Raw genomic sequence first — 13,189 nt, 5'->3', positions numbered from 1 at the left:
AATCAATATAGTGAATATTATTATAGTTTACATATAGTGAATATAACATTTATTGTTATAACTCTATCTTTACACTGCTGACAACGATTGGTTTTGCTACGCTGACATTTTTCGAAATCATGAATTGTGTGTTGTTTAAACAATAAGACAACTGAGGATGTCAATAATCTTTATGAAAGTGAAGTCACGTGAAAAAAACGTTGAAAACTTTTACAATCATTTGAATTATTAAGCTACGGACGATTATGTTAACTGTTTTACTGACTTTGATTACCAGAAATGTTATTAATCACAAAGTAGGCCTAAGCATAACCTGGCTTATTACAGGCTTGTCCTCCTACCACGGAAGTACAGGCCCCTGTCCCTAAGTTGGCGGAGGTGCCGTATGTCGAAACTTCAAACCAAAGTTCCATTGATTTGTAGCTCCCCCTAACAATTGGCAATCAGTCTGTCGTTCTATTGAATTGCACAATAAAGAAATTAGTCGGAAAACCATGATCGATATGATAATGATTAGAGACTGCAAGAACCTGGTTTGACACAAAAAGTGTTCTTTAAAAATAATATAAACTATAGAAAGCCTTGTTAAAGATCGACTGCTTATGTTTGGCTTATTTTCAACAGAATCTGAACGTTGCTCTTGGCAACACTGCCGCGTATCGTTGCCTTGTAAATTAGAATCTAAGAAATCTTTTTTATCGTAACATTTATCAATTTCCGATAGCATATTCGATGAGCGACTGATTCCGAATGATTCCGATTTTGATTGATGACATGCGTCTATTCCCGAAAAATTTCTGTCAAGGGATTGGTTGCTCCGAAGATTGGTGGTTTGCTCAGCGTTAATGTGTCTTGTTGAACTGGAATTCTGGGATGGGTTAGTTCTAGTAGTACATTTAGATCTTTCATTAAATGATGCACGTGGCCTGTGTATGCTGTAATTCGAAAGTAGTCCATCAGAAACAAACTTTTGCGGTCCGCTTTTCCTCGTCGGATCAACAGAGGTCAACTCGCCTGGTGGAACTTTTCTCAATTCTGTATTAGTTGATAACACTTTCTTCGCAGTTGTTGTTTTCCGTTTTTCGGTGGCTTTTCGCACATTTTGTCTTGAAAAGGACGTCACTTGTTCAATTTCGTTAGAATGAGATACCATAATATTTGGAATAGGAGGCTTAAGCCTAGGCCAAGTTTTATTGCTGACTCGGAAGCTGCCTAAAGTTGATTTGATCTCCGTGATGAGTTGTTTCATTTCATCGAACTCGTTGTTAATGTTCGAAGCGGAACGTCTTACTTTCTTCATCGCAACATCCAATTCTCCTCTTTTGTTTTTTCTTTCCATTCCTGTGAACAATAATGTCACAATTTGGATGGAGAAGTCAATGAAAACAAACCACTTTTTAAATATAAAATGCCTGTGCTGGCAAACCCATTAAACAATATTGTTATGCTCAGTATAGTATTTAAAATTTATAGGCCCTATTTCATTAACTCAATTTGGCTGGTATTCGAAAAAATTTTAAGTGTCTGCAAATTATTACAATTTTTATGTCTCCTATTTTTTGGAGGTTGATTGATAACTTATTGATCTTGATTTATACGAGTAATTTAATGTTTTAATTTAAATACAATTTTTAATGGTTCTAGGCCTAACCTAGGTCTACAGATTTAACCAGTGACAGGTCTGTATATTTAAATGAACAGAAACGTAAGATAGCATCTACATCGTTGAAGAATTCTGTACATCATAATAATTGCCTTATAACTTACTGCCTAATTTTAATTAGAACCTTGTAATGAAAATCATGGAAATGTAGCAAATCATGTAGAAATTCGGACACACGTTGAGATGAGCAAGATGCGAGATCAAAGATTATAGAAAAATGAACCAATGAACTTTCTTTTCTTGCATCTACGCTCTGCGCTTAGAACCCCGCGATGCGCGCGCGATTACGTTCCAACGAAACTGAAGTTGCTAACGGCAAAGATACTAGAAATACAAGAGAGCACTCGCTTTGTAAAAATGAGGCGGAAATCGTGCCCAACGTAGGCGGCGCCCTTCTTTTTAACCATGCAAGTTTTCTATACTTCGTGCCCAACGTTCAGAGTGCCCTTCTGTTCAATCAATCAATCAATTTATTTCGAAATTGCACCTTTGCATCGGTGGCACACACAAAAAGTGGTGCATCCATAAGAAAAACACAGCACGTCTTAAACTAATCTTACAGGCATTAAAGAGCTACAGTACTGAAAATACATTTGAACAAAATTTTCGGTCTTAAATTAATACACAGAACATATTCAATCAGAACCTAAAAAATTAAGCAAAGCACTACAAGAAATTTACTCATAAAAATACAAATATACTAATCTTACAGGCATTAAAGAGCTACAGTAGAAAATAAATTTGAACAAAATTTTCGGTCTTAAATTAATACATAGAACATATTCAATCAGAAACTAAAAAATTAAGCAAATTTAGCACTACAAGAAATTTACTCATAAAAATACAAATATACACATACATACACATAAAACATACATAAACAAATAAATAATTATATACATATATATATATATATACATATATACATAACATACATACATATACATATATACATATACATACATATACCATATACATACGGTATTATACATACACACACACATATATGCACACATATACACCCATACACACATACATATACCCAAAAAAAAAAAGTATAAGCTAAGTATATCCAGACGCACACGGCGCCCTTCTTTTTCCACTAATGTCATTTCAATTTTCGTATTCTTAAAACGAACTTCGACTAGCACTACGACTAAATCACTCGAACACCGACTAAAATGATACGGTACCTCCGTAGGCCGTTTTAGTCAGCCAGCCCACTAAACATGTGCTTTATGTAACACGATAAAGTGAAACGATTAAAAACGATTGTATATTTAGGTCTGATATATCTTCGGTGTGTGAAACAAAAGAGACATCAAGTTTAGCTTCTAAAAGGTGAAATTAATATGTTTTACAGATGCGACGCTACACGTTAATGTGTTTTACTGAACAGGAATTCTGGGATGGGTTAGTTTTAGTAGTATTTAGATCTGTCATGTTATAGGTGGCCTGTGTTTGCTGTAATTCGAACGTAGTCCATCAGAAACAATCTTTTTTTAGTTCCCTTTTCTTGTCGGATCAACAGAGGACAATCCGCTTAGTGGAAGTTTTCTCAATTTTGGAATGTTTAATAATTTTTTTTATTTAAATCTTTATTTCAGCAATCAAAAGCCATATAAAATTCAAAATACAAAAAAAGAACATTACAAATGCAAGAAAAAAAAAAACAGAATAGAGCATCATAAAAATAAAAAAGATATTTTATCCACTAAACCCTGAGAATTGTCATCTATTATGAATGAAGCACTGATTCTCTAAGGCAGTACTGATAAACGGTTTTAACTAAATTGTTTGTACTCTTTTCCAATTACACATAAAATTATATAACAGCATGTTTTTCTGTAATATTCATAGAAAAATTGTACATTATTCAAGACAAACATTTGACTATAGCACCATGCCTCAGTAGGCAGACCAAGGAGTTTTCTATGTATTGTTATAACATACTTGAAGCTCTGTAATATTAAGCCACATTTACACTAGACACGATTACGACAGGATATAATCACATAGTTTATATTCTTCAACACTGCGCGCATCTGTATCGTATCGTTGTCGTAAAATGTCGTTGGCCCAAAGTCTACTACAGTACAGTGCACTATATGAGCGGAATAGACTGCTTTTTACTTCATTGGAACATTCGACTTAATATATTTGCTCTTATACTTGTGGATCAATATTCGCTTAATATCTTGAGTATCTTTTAAATCCTGAGTTAGTATATGCACAAGATATATCTCGAAACAGAGTTTAGCTCATTGCCACAGAGATTAATTTTATATAAGCTATCAGATGTCTTCCTAGATGAGAAGACCATTCCTCGGAGTAGTTCTCAGTTTTTCACTGGTTTTTCGTACATTTTGTCTTTGAACACAGTTGCTTTGCATCATGTTCAATTTCGTTAAATGAGATACCATATTTGGAATAAAAGGCTTAAGCCATGCCCAGTCTATTACTGACTCGGAAGCTAAAGTTGATTGAGGCATGTTGTGGCAAAATGGATAATTATAGCAAAAATTGAAATTCAAGTTATTGGTATTTTCACATACCTAAGTATGTGATCTTAAAATGTGGGGTCATTCATTCAAATTGGACATTTCCAGCCTAAGTTATTGGAAAGTGAAAGTACAGTACTCTTAGAGTCAAGATAAACATGATTTTCATGAGTAATTGCCTTTCAAAGTTATTTGTGCATACATTATTGTTTAATAGAATGAACTATGAAAAATAATGTTAAATAAACAATTTGTTAACCACTTCCAGAACTAATACTTTGGGACTGTTGATCTATAGTGAAAAACAATTTTGGAATTTTAGGTAATTTTTTGAGCTCCCATATTTTATAGCTCATTTACTCAATACTTTACTGTGCGACAACTTAAACCATTTCGCCACAACATACCTCATTTGATCTCCGTGATGAATTGTTTCATTTCATCGAACTCGTTTAATCGAAATTAACATGTTTTGCTAGCCACATGTGATAATCGCAATACTGTCGCCACAGTGTTTTCAGACGCAATCAAGAAGGCTTCCCAATTCGACCAACCAATCAGTATCACCAAAAGCTGTAAGCAATAACGTGTACCAATTGTACTGAAACCAGGCTTCAGAGCTTGTAATCGCCAATAATTGGATTGGATTGGATTTATTCGGTGTAAACACCAAAGATAGCCCACGAAAGTCTAGAAGAAGACTTATTTCCAGTGGGGACGTACTTCTCTGGTGGTGACTGGGCAGTACACCGGGAGACAATCCCCTACTCTTTTCCAAAGAGTGTACTGCGTTTTTTTAACATGCACATGGGCCATAATGCACATGGGACCAACGGCTTAAACGTCTCATCCGAAAGACTGCGCTATTGTAACTTGTATTTCAGCCCTCTAGCTGAAACACAGGGAGATGCAACAATGGGAATTGAACCAGGGACCTACAGGTCTCCATGGTTCAGCGCACACACAACGGCTACCACCAGATTAGCCGACTGAGCTAAGCTGCTCTCTCAATAGGCTTACCTTTACCTTTTCATATCCTGGAGGAATGAAGGCAAAGATATTGATAAAAATGTCTTTTCCCTACAACTTAATAAGATTAAAGCCCTTTTTTTTGTATTAATGTACTCGCGCTTTGTGTCAGAGTGCAGTGCACTAATACTTTTGAACACACTTTTTAAAACAATAAGTAAAGCAAAACTCTTTTTGAGATATTTATTAACACAAGAACACAAAAAATGGCATCATCAAAGCAATTGAAGATGTCCTGTTTGAAAATACATTCTAAGAGGCCATAAAAAAATTGTCTTGGGTTTTTATTATTGTGAGTGATATTCAAACTATGAATTTTTATCAGAAAGACAGGTATACAATAAAATTCTTGTAGATGACAACACTTTGTCATGCCAGGCACTTTTACATGTTGCTACACCACACACAAGTATCACACCACACCCTCTGCCTCCCAACGAAAAGTAGTTATTCAACTACAAAAACTGCACACCAGAACGAATGTTGCAAAAACGTTCTATATTAATTAATGATTCATACACTTTGAACACAGTATTCTTGAAGGGAGCATATTTTGTCATATTAGTCCATAATCTGACAACCCTATTTAATATTACTCCCATTTTATTGCTCTATTATATTTTGTACCCTAAACAAGTTCACATTCCTAGAATGGGTTATTCTGGAAGTAAACAGTAGCTGAGTTGCACCCTCCATAAAAATACTCCCCCACCCGTTTCCCACCAAAATAAAAATCATGATCTGGTAGTAAAAAATCACCTCAAATCACCTTATTTTGTGTGCTAGTGCATCGCCACTTCACGCCCCACACCCCCTCCACCTCCCCGGCAATTACAGACTCCTAGATACACCACTGAAAGTAAAGCACACTGTAGAAAAGCTATTAAGAGATCTTTCCCTCATTTGGCTGTTGATTCCTCGATGTATCGGAGAAGTTCTCTGTCTTTGGATAGTTCTTTTCGCAGATCCTTCCTTCCCTCCAATGAGAGATACCGTACCTCACAGTTTGGTAATGCAATTCTGAGGGTACTCAACACTGTATCCATATTCTTGACTGCAGGAAGATCACAGAGAAACAAGTAGCGGAGCTTGCTAGATTTTGAAAATTAAAAGACCAATGTGTTATAATTTAAACAAACAACAGCCACATTACAGTACAATTTATATTTTGGACAGGGGGTTAGAGGGGATTAGGGGGTTGTAATAAAACTCATCTTGTGTTTGAATGAATGAATTTATTCGGAAAATCTCATATCACATGAAATACAACAAGAACATTTAAAAACACATATATACAATGATAGCGCAATTCCAAGGATAACTCTTTTTGAGCATATATGGTCATGATCTATATGTGGTCATGATGTGATGTCATCATGACCATATTTAGGCATGTCACATGTTTTTGTCAAATAAAATTTGATAGTCTGGATAGGGAGTTAGCTTATGAAGTAGTATTGTCAAAGAGGGCGACATTTTGAGAATATATCAATAGGCGTATTTGACTGGTCTGTTTTGAGCAGCTCTTTCTACTTAAACTGCACGTCATATTCGACTGGTCGCAAGAGCAGCTCAAACTCCTTGCTGTTTTTAACCAGCACCGCGAGCACACCCCGAGTAGTAAATCACTCCTCGGAAAAGGACCAGTCAAATACGCCTAATGATAGTTACCTTTAGTAAAAAATAGTGTTGTCAGAGAGGGCGACGTTCCATATGAAGTAGTGTAGTCAGTGAGGAGGTTGACATTTTTATTAAGGAGCGTAGTAATTGAGGGTGACATACAGAGAAATGTATCATTTACTACTACAAATATTTTACCAATGGTTTACCTTAACTTATGAAGTGATATCAGACCCTTGTCTGATACGTCACCACAGCTGCTTACTTGTAGATCTTGAAGAGAGTCTTTTAATATTTCTAGTTTGTGCATACTTTCATCTGTAATATATGTTGCATGGTGCAGTTTCAAACGCCTCATCTTCTCCAATCCTCCTGTAAGATATTCATATCATAAATATAAGCCCTTGATCATAGTTTCAAGTGCAAATAACTAAGTCATGTGATGTATATAAATCAATCATAGTCTATGTATTGTTTGAATATTCTATGAACTTTGCTTTATGATGTTTTTCAGTCCTATGTGTCAGCATTTCATGGCACAATTAATTCAATAAAAAAAAACAATCCAATATTGTTTTGTCATTAAAAAAAAAAACTTAAATGCAGTTTTGTTTCTCTTTCCTTATATATTATTAACACCAAACAAAACTTTGGAAGCCAATCTAGGAAAGAAACTGCATCTTGTCTGTGCCTTTTCAAGCATGTAAGTGGCGATTAATTTTTGCTGTTGGTTTTGATTTGAAATGTATAAATATAATAAATAAATAATAACTGATATAACATGCTAGTTGAATATAATTCGTTGTAAAAGTCTTACTGAAATATTCAAAACCAAGGTGCATGATACTAGAGTCGGTAGCATCAACAGCTTCGATGCGGTAGCGATCTTTTGCTCCCATTGGTAACGTGTTATAGTCATCGTTCCATTTTTCATAACCGTTGAATTTTACAGCTGCGCCACAACGGAGCAACCATTCAGCTGCAGCACGGTCGGGTCCGACTTCATCCACTCTGTTTTGGTCAAACCTACATAATGAGGAAAATAAAGTAATGATGAATGGCACAATGAATTATATTTTTTATTATTTCATACCTATTCATGTCACTCCCCCACATCAAGAATGCAAAAGAAAGGAGGTAGACCAAGAATAACTCACAGATAGATAACAGAAATGAATAAAGCATTCCTGTGCTATGATAATAATTAAATACAATTATATTCTGTTAATAAATAAACATTGGGAAATGATTACCATTGCTTGTTAATATTATGGGTTTACTGACTTCACTACCTTGATGTTTAACCAGCAGACTATAGTTTTAAAAATTTAGAACAATCCTACAGTATGTTGTATTTGTATACTAACTCACTTAAATGCCAGGCTCTAGAGGAAAAATTAAAGAGATACAGATTTTTAAATATTTAAAAACTGGTGGAAAAAGGGTGGTTACGCCCCTTTTTCCCCAGTTTTTAAATATTTAAAAATCTGTGTCTCATTAACTGTACCGAGTTTTTTGGTCAAATATCCTTTTTGTGTTTTAGAAAAATCAGTTATATGGCATATCAAATCTGTTTTTGCCTCCTGGCTTGAAAAAATTATTTGTACAATTTTCTCACTTATTAAAGATGGCGTTTAACATGCCCCAAAGACCTCGTTGTTGCGTTAGAGTGGTCAGCAGCCCATGATATGGAGCGGACAGCCTACAGCTTAGCTGAGCTACACTTAACAGACACTTTTTTGCCATCTGTGAAAGCAAAATAAAAAATGTCACAACACAATATTATTATTATAGACACAGACAGGCATATCCATTATTTATTGGGCTGGTTGATGGTGGTACAATACAAGATGTCTAGTTAAGATAGGCCTAGGCCTCTGCTCCGACTGAATTCAACACCCGAGGACATGAAGTATTTATACTTAGTGGTAGGCTAGACCTACCAAGGCCCACTCACTAGGTCTGGCCTAAACCTAGGCCTAGTAGTAGTAGTAGTAGAGTCGACAGTCCTGGCAACTTATCCATCCAGGGCCCATTTTTGGGGAGAAGAGAAGGGTTTGATTGACGCAATGCCATGAAGCATGCTCAGTATGTGATCCGGCCATCAACTTATCAATACAATAGCATGCTTTTTAGTTTAAAAAAACAAAAACATATTACTATGCTTAGCTAGGCCTAGCCTAGTACATTTTGGGTCAGATATATCACAATCCCACCACCTCAACAACTCAACTTTCGAGCGATAATTAAGGGCGATAATTTTACATTACTTAATTTAAATCCACAAAACTACGCCATATTACACGACTATGGCTATAAAAATATTTAAAATTTTATTCTGGTTACATTACAATACAATTTTCTATGAAATACACCAGTTAAACACCCACATTTAAAAAATAGTTTAATTAAATTGCCCATCATCAAAAATGGTATGTCTCAAAAAAAGATAAACATTGCATATCACGTGATTGTTATTTTGGGCCGTGGATGATCAGCTGACTGCTCCACTGATTTCGCTATACAACATAACACTACAGATAACACACAGGATCTGACGAAACCGGGATGTTACCAAAGGTTTTACAAAGATCCATGGTGAATTTATAAATAAAATGATTGATTGATCAGTGAAAATACTTGATTGAAATTTAAGGAACCATGTCTTCGGAGGAAAATGCAATGAATGTTGAAGAACATCTATACAAAGTTCTTGTAATTGGAGAATTTGGTGTAGGTAAGTTGATGAGGAAAGAGGCCTCAACATAACCCTGGAGTATTGTCCAATGGTGCTATATGAATAGGCTAGGCTACAAAAGATTAGAATTGATAAGAGAAGGGTTGAGGTTAAATTATTTAGTTCTGTACCTTCAATTATTAAGTGCAATCTTAATCATCTTATTAAATATTTGATTAAGAAAAGCTTTCAGTATTTTAAAGCTTATTTTCAGACCAATATTAAATTATTTTAGAATTGAAATTATTTAATATTCTAATACAAAGTAGTATAACTGTAGGTCATGTACTTGTTCTGTCAGTGCATTTATTTGCATCCTGATAGGTACTTGATCCTGATATGTTAGAGAGACTATTTCAGAGAGGTGTGCAGCTTGTTTTATTGGCAGTGGCTTTTGTTACACCAGACTAAAACCAATTCTTAATTCTGATTAGATGTTATTGTCCTAATCCAGGTGTGTCCAAATCCAATCCATATCTAATCCGATATGTACCTACAATAACAGCCAATCAGAATTAAAGATTGGTATAAAAGACATAGACATTGCCTATTGTATATTGCTGCACAGTGATACCTCTTAACTACTAGATCTTCAAGGGAGACAATAATACAGCACTAAAAACATGCAAGAACTGCAAAAACTGAAAGTGCCACTGATTAATCTGAGAATATAAAATCATGTTGGGATTCAATATTCAGAAATTAATTATAATGTCATGATGACATAATTAATGTCGAAATATTGAATTCCAACACAATGGTGTGTATTTCAATACTTGGAGTATTTACAGTATTATACTTTCCTAAAAACATGCAACATTGGAAATTTGCAAGAGATGGGTTTTTACAACGGTGCTCACAAGACTATTAGAAACTCTGCCAATTTTTTAGAAATTCCCCTACTTGTCAGAAACTTGTGACCTTGTTATTTATTTTGATTAGGCCTATAATACAAAAAACACACATACTGTACCTACTCATTTGTTACAACTTAATCACCATAAGCCACATGTACACTGCAGAAGATCATCGTGATAAAGGAATTTATCTGGTGTTAACTGGCCATGTAAACAGTGTTAGCTCCAAATACGGATCAGTAACTCCAATAATCTATATCGCTGCTTAGTTAACTTTGGTCATCCGCATGTTCTTTATGCAAAACAGCTGTGTCAGTCATCATGGAAGTTGCTGTTAATAAACAGCGTGAAATACAAATTTATTATTATTTTTTACAAATATTTCAAAACACAGCAGTAGTAGTTAAAAATTTTGCTTTTCTTAATACATGCATTTTAAGAATTTTTTGGCAAAGAGTTTTAAAAAAACAGCAATGCACACATTTTTTTCAGGTCAGTTCTAATCATTTTATTCCTGGTACAAGCGATGTAGTTTTCGGAGTCAACTTATCGTGTAGAAGCTCGACCCAAGGTCATTGGTATTACCATTAATTATCTGATAGCAAAAGGCAGCGTAAACCTGGTTATATTTATTTCAATAAAGACTTATTAAAATAATAATAATACTTCTTGCTGTTTACTTTTCGAGAATTTACTCGAGGGAAGCGTTTGCAGACTGACTGACAAAACTATATAAAGCCATGTTTACATGGCCGTTTTTATCAGATAAGTAACATTCGTCACTAACACCGTTTACACGACCAGTATCATCAGATAAACGCGACCGTCATGATGACCTTCTGCCGTGTAAACGTGGCTTGTGCCTGACACTCACAAACTACTAAAATTACGATACATATTAAGATTATTTTGTTAGTAGGCCTACTGTCAATGATATTTCACTTTGTTTGAAGTATAAATTCTCATGTTGCATTTGCTGGTATTAATATCTTTAATCTATTATGATTTATAATGTGAAATAGTTAATTTTGTTAGTCATTAAATGTGCTAGTAAATTTTCAAAAATGACAATCAAAATGCAAGATAGTTTATATTTCCCAAATAAGTTATTGACTTTAATTATTTTTAACTTTTTCTTGCAGGAAAGGTAAGAATTTGTTTCAATGGATGATAGCCATCTCTGCGCTTCTTATCTTCCATGAAATTCTTGATTGGTGGATTTCTGAATCGATTGAACACATCAGTGAAATGGTGTTTACAGATGATGGTATTTATAGGTGTATTTTCCTGTGAGGAAGCACTTGCGGTTGTGATTGGTTAGACAGAATACTGGACTTGGTCCCATGATGTTGGATCAGCCTGAACTTCCAAACTGCTTCCGTCTGACCTAGTATCACTGATAATAACACCATTGAATATTCTACTTTGGAAATGACTCAAATAAAATTATTAACAAGGAAGTCTAATGGGTCTAGATATTTCTAGTATTATATTTAATTCAGAGATATATAGATGGTTATACGGGTCTATTAAATTTGGACATTCATTCAATATTGAGATTGCTTACTTTCAGTGGCAGCGCTATGGGGTGGGAGTGAGGGGAAGAACTTTCCCCCAGATAATTTCCTTGCCCTCGCCCCAAAAAAAGAAGAAAAACCATAATTCGTAAGGATAAAAAATATGATATGTATTTTCTACATATTAGTAGACTATCTACCTATAAAATTAGTAAGCCTCTAAAACTACTAAATTGTCATATCTTTCAGGGGCTTTGGCCCATCTCCCACTTTCAAAACATTTTAAGTGATGCCTGACCATGCCCACTTCAGGCCCGTTGGGAAAATCCTGGTTTCATCCCAGCAACATTTTACGTTGCCCCTCACTTGCCCACGCAGATTTCAGACTCTGGCGTCGCCACTGCTCACTTTGTTAAGTTGTTAGCTTTCAATTAAAAATTTAAACAACAAAATATTTTGCCGTCTGCTAAAGCTGGGCACAACTGCACCCGACGGTCGTCGGCCGACGCGATTCTATGAAGAATGCAACGCCACGACGTGCACGCAACTGATCATTTTTAATGACGATACATCGTGTCTTCTAGTGCTTTCAGGGACCGGAGTGAGTGCCCGGTTTAACAGATACATTGCAGTAAATAACACTGCTATTCACAGGATGTCCAGTTGTGTTGGTAATTTACCCCTCTGGACTTGGAATTAGGACTGTGGGTGGGGGTGGAAAGAGGGTGGGGTATGATGAATGATTGATTGACAACAGTTACTTAGTTGAAAATTTCTAATATTCTGGAAGTAAATGAACAAGACAAATTTTAGATGTTTGTTTTACATTACACAACAATTAAGTAAATCATTTATTTCCTTTAATTGCAGACCTCAATCATACGCCGATATACAGAAGGTAAGTAAATGTAAACTATTTCACATATCACAGTATCAGTGTAACATTTAAACAGGCTAGTTAGCTAAATATCTATGGTAATCCGGGTAAATTTTCTTAACAAGACAACATTTATTTTATCTTCTAGGTACATTTTCTCCCAATTATAAACTCACCATTGGAGTGGATTTTGCCCTGAAATCTATAAAATGGAATGACAACACTAAAATAAATCTACAACTATGGTATGTTCATTTTTTTTGTTAATTGTGAATATAATTTTGCAACAATTTATATATAGAAATCTAAAATCAATGGTTAGAATAATATATATCATTTTTTCATCTTATCTATCAAATCTGATTAAAGCAACTGATTATATATATAT

At 34.8% G+C, this 13,189-nt stretch overlaps 2 protein-coding genes across 4 annotated transcripts in view; one reads left to right on the top strand and one right to left on the bottom strand.

Annotated features, from left to right (window-relative positions):
* Positions 1-5,362: 5,362 nt before the first annotated feature.
* Positions 5,363-9,095, bottom strand: LOC117107389 (ATP synthase subunit s, mitochondrial-like). 3 transcript variants are annotated; one of them, XM_033249053.1, is made up of 5 exons: positions 8,974-9,095; positions 8,432-8,559; positions 7,631-7,839; positions 7,023-7,185; positions 5,363-6,285 (listed from the first exon to the last, which is right to left on the bottom strand). In XM_033249053.1, the coding sequence occupies exons 2-5, from the start codon at positions 8,557-8,559 to the stop codon at positions 6,093-6,095; spliced, it is 693 nt and encodes a 230-aa protein (XP_033104944.1). In that variant the 5' UTR covers positions 8,974-9,095; the 3' UTR covers positions 5,363-6,092. The 3 variants fall into 3 exon arrangements, with proteins under 3 accessions (XP_033104944.1, XP_033104945.1, XP_033104946.1); XM_033249054.1 differs by lacking the exon at positions 8,974-9,095 and adding an exon at positions 8,771-8,930; XM_033249055.1 differs by lacking the exon at positions 8,974-9,095 and adding an exon at positions 8,757-8,923.
* Positions 9,096-9,305: 210 nt separating this feature from the next.
* LOC117107364 (ras-related protein Rab-32B-like) overlaps positions 9,306-13,189 on the top strand; it is a 13,453-nt gene continuing 9,569 nt past the window's right edge. The window contains exons 1-4 of the mRNA XM_033249021.1: positions 9,306-9,550; positions 11,550-11,554; positions 12,795-12,822; positions 12,950-13,050. Of these exons, the coding sequence (XP_033104912.1) occupies positions 9,475-9,550; positions 11,550-11,554; positions 12,795-12,822; positions 12,950-13,050 (210 nt within the window). The 5' untranslated portion in view covers positions 9,306-9,474. The remainder of the gene's footprint in view (positions 9,551-11,549; positions 11,555-12,794; positions 12,823-12,949; positions 13,051-13,189) is intronic.

This window comes from Anneissia japonica, unplaced genomic scaffold, assembly GCF_011630105.1.
Source record: "Anneissia japonica isolate Jap-2015-1 unplaced genomic scaffold, ASM1163010v1 scaffold9668_len1562885_cov226, whole genome shotgun sequence".
Lineage (NCBI taxonomy): Eukaryota > Metazoa > Echinodermata > Crinoidea > Comatulida > Comatulidae > Anneissia > Anneissia japonica.
This window is presented reverse-complemented; position numbering and strand designations above follow the sequence as displayed.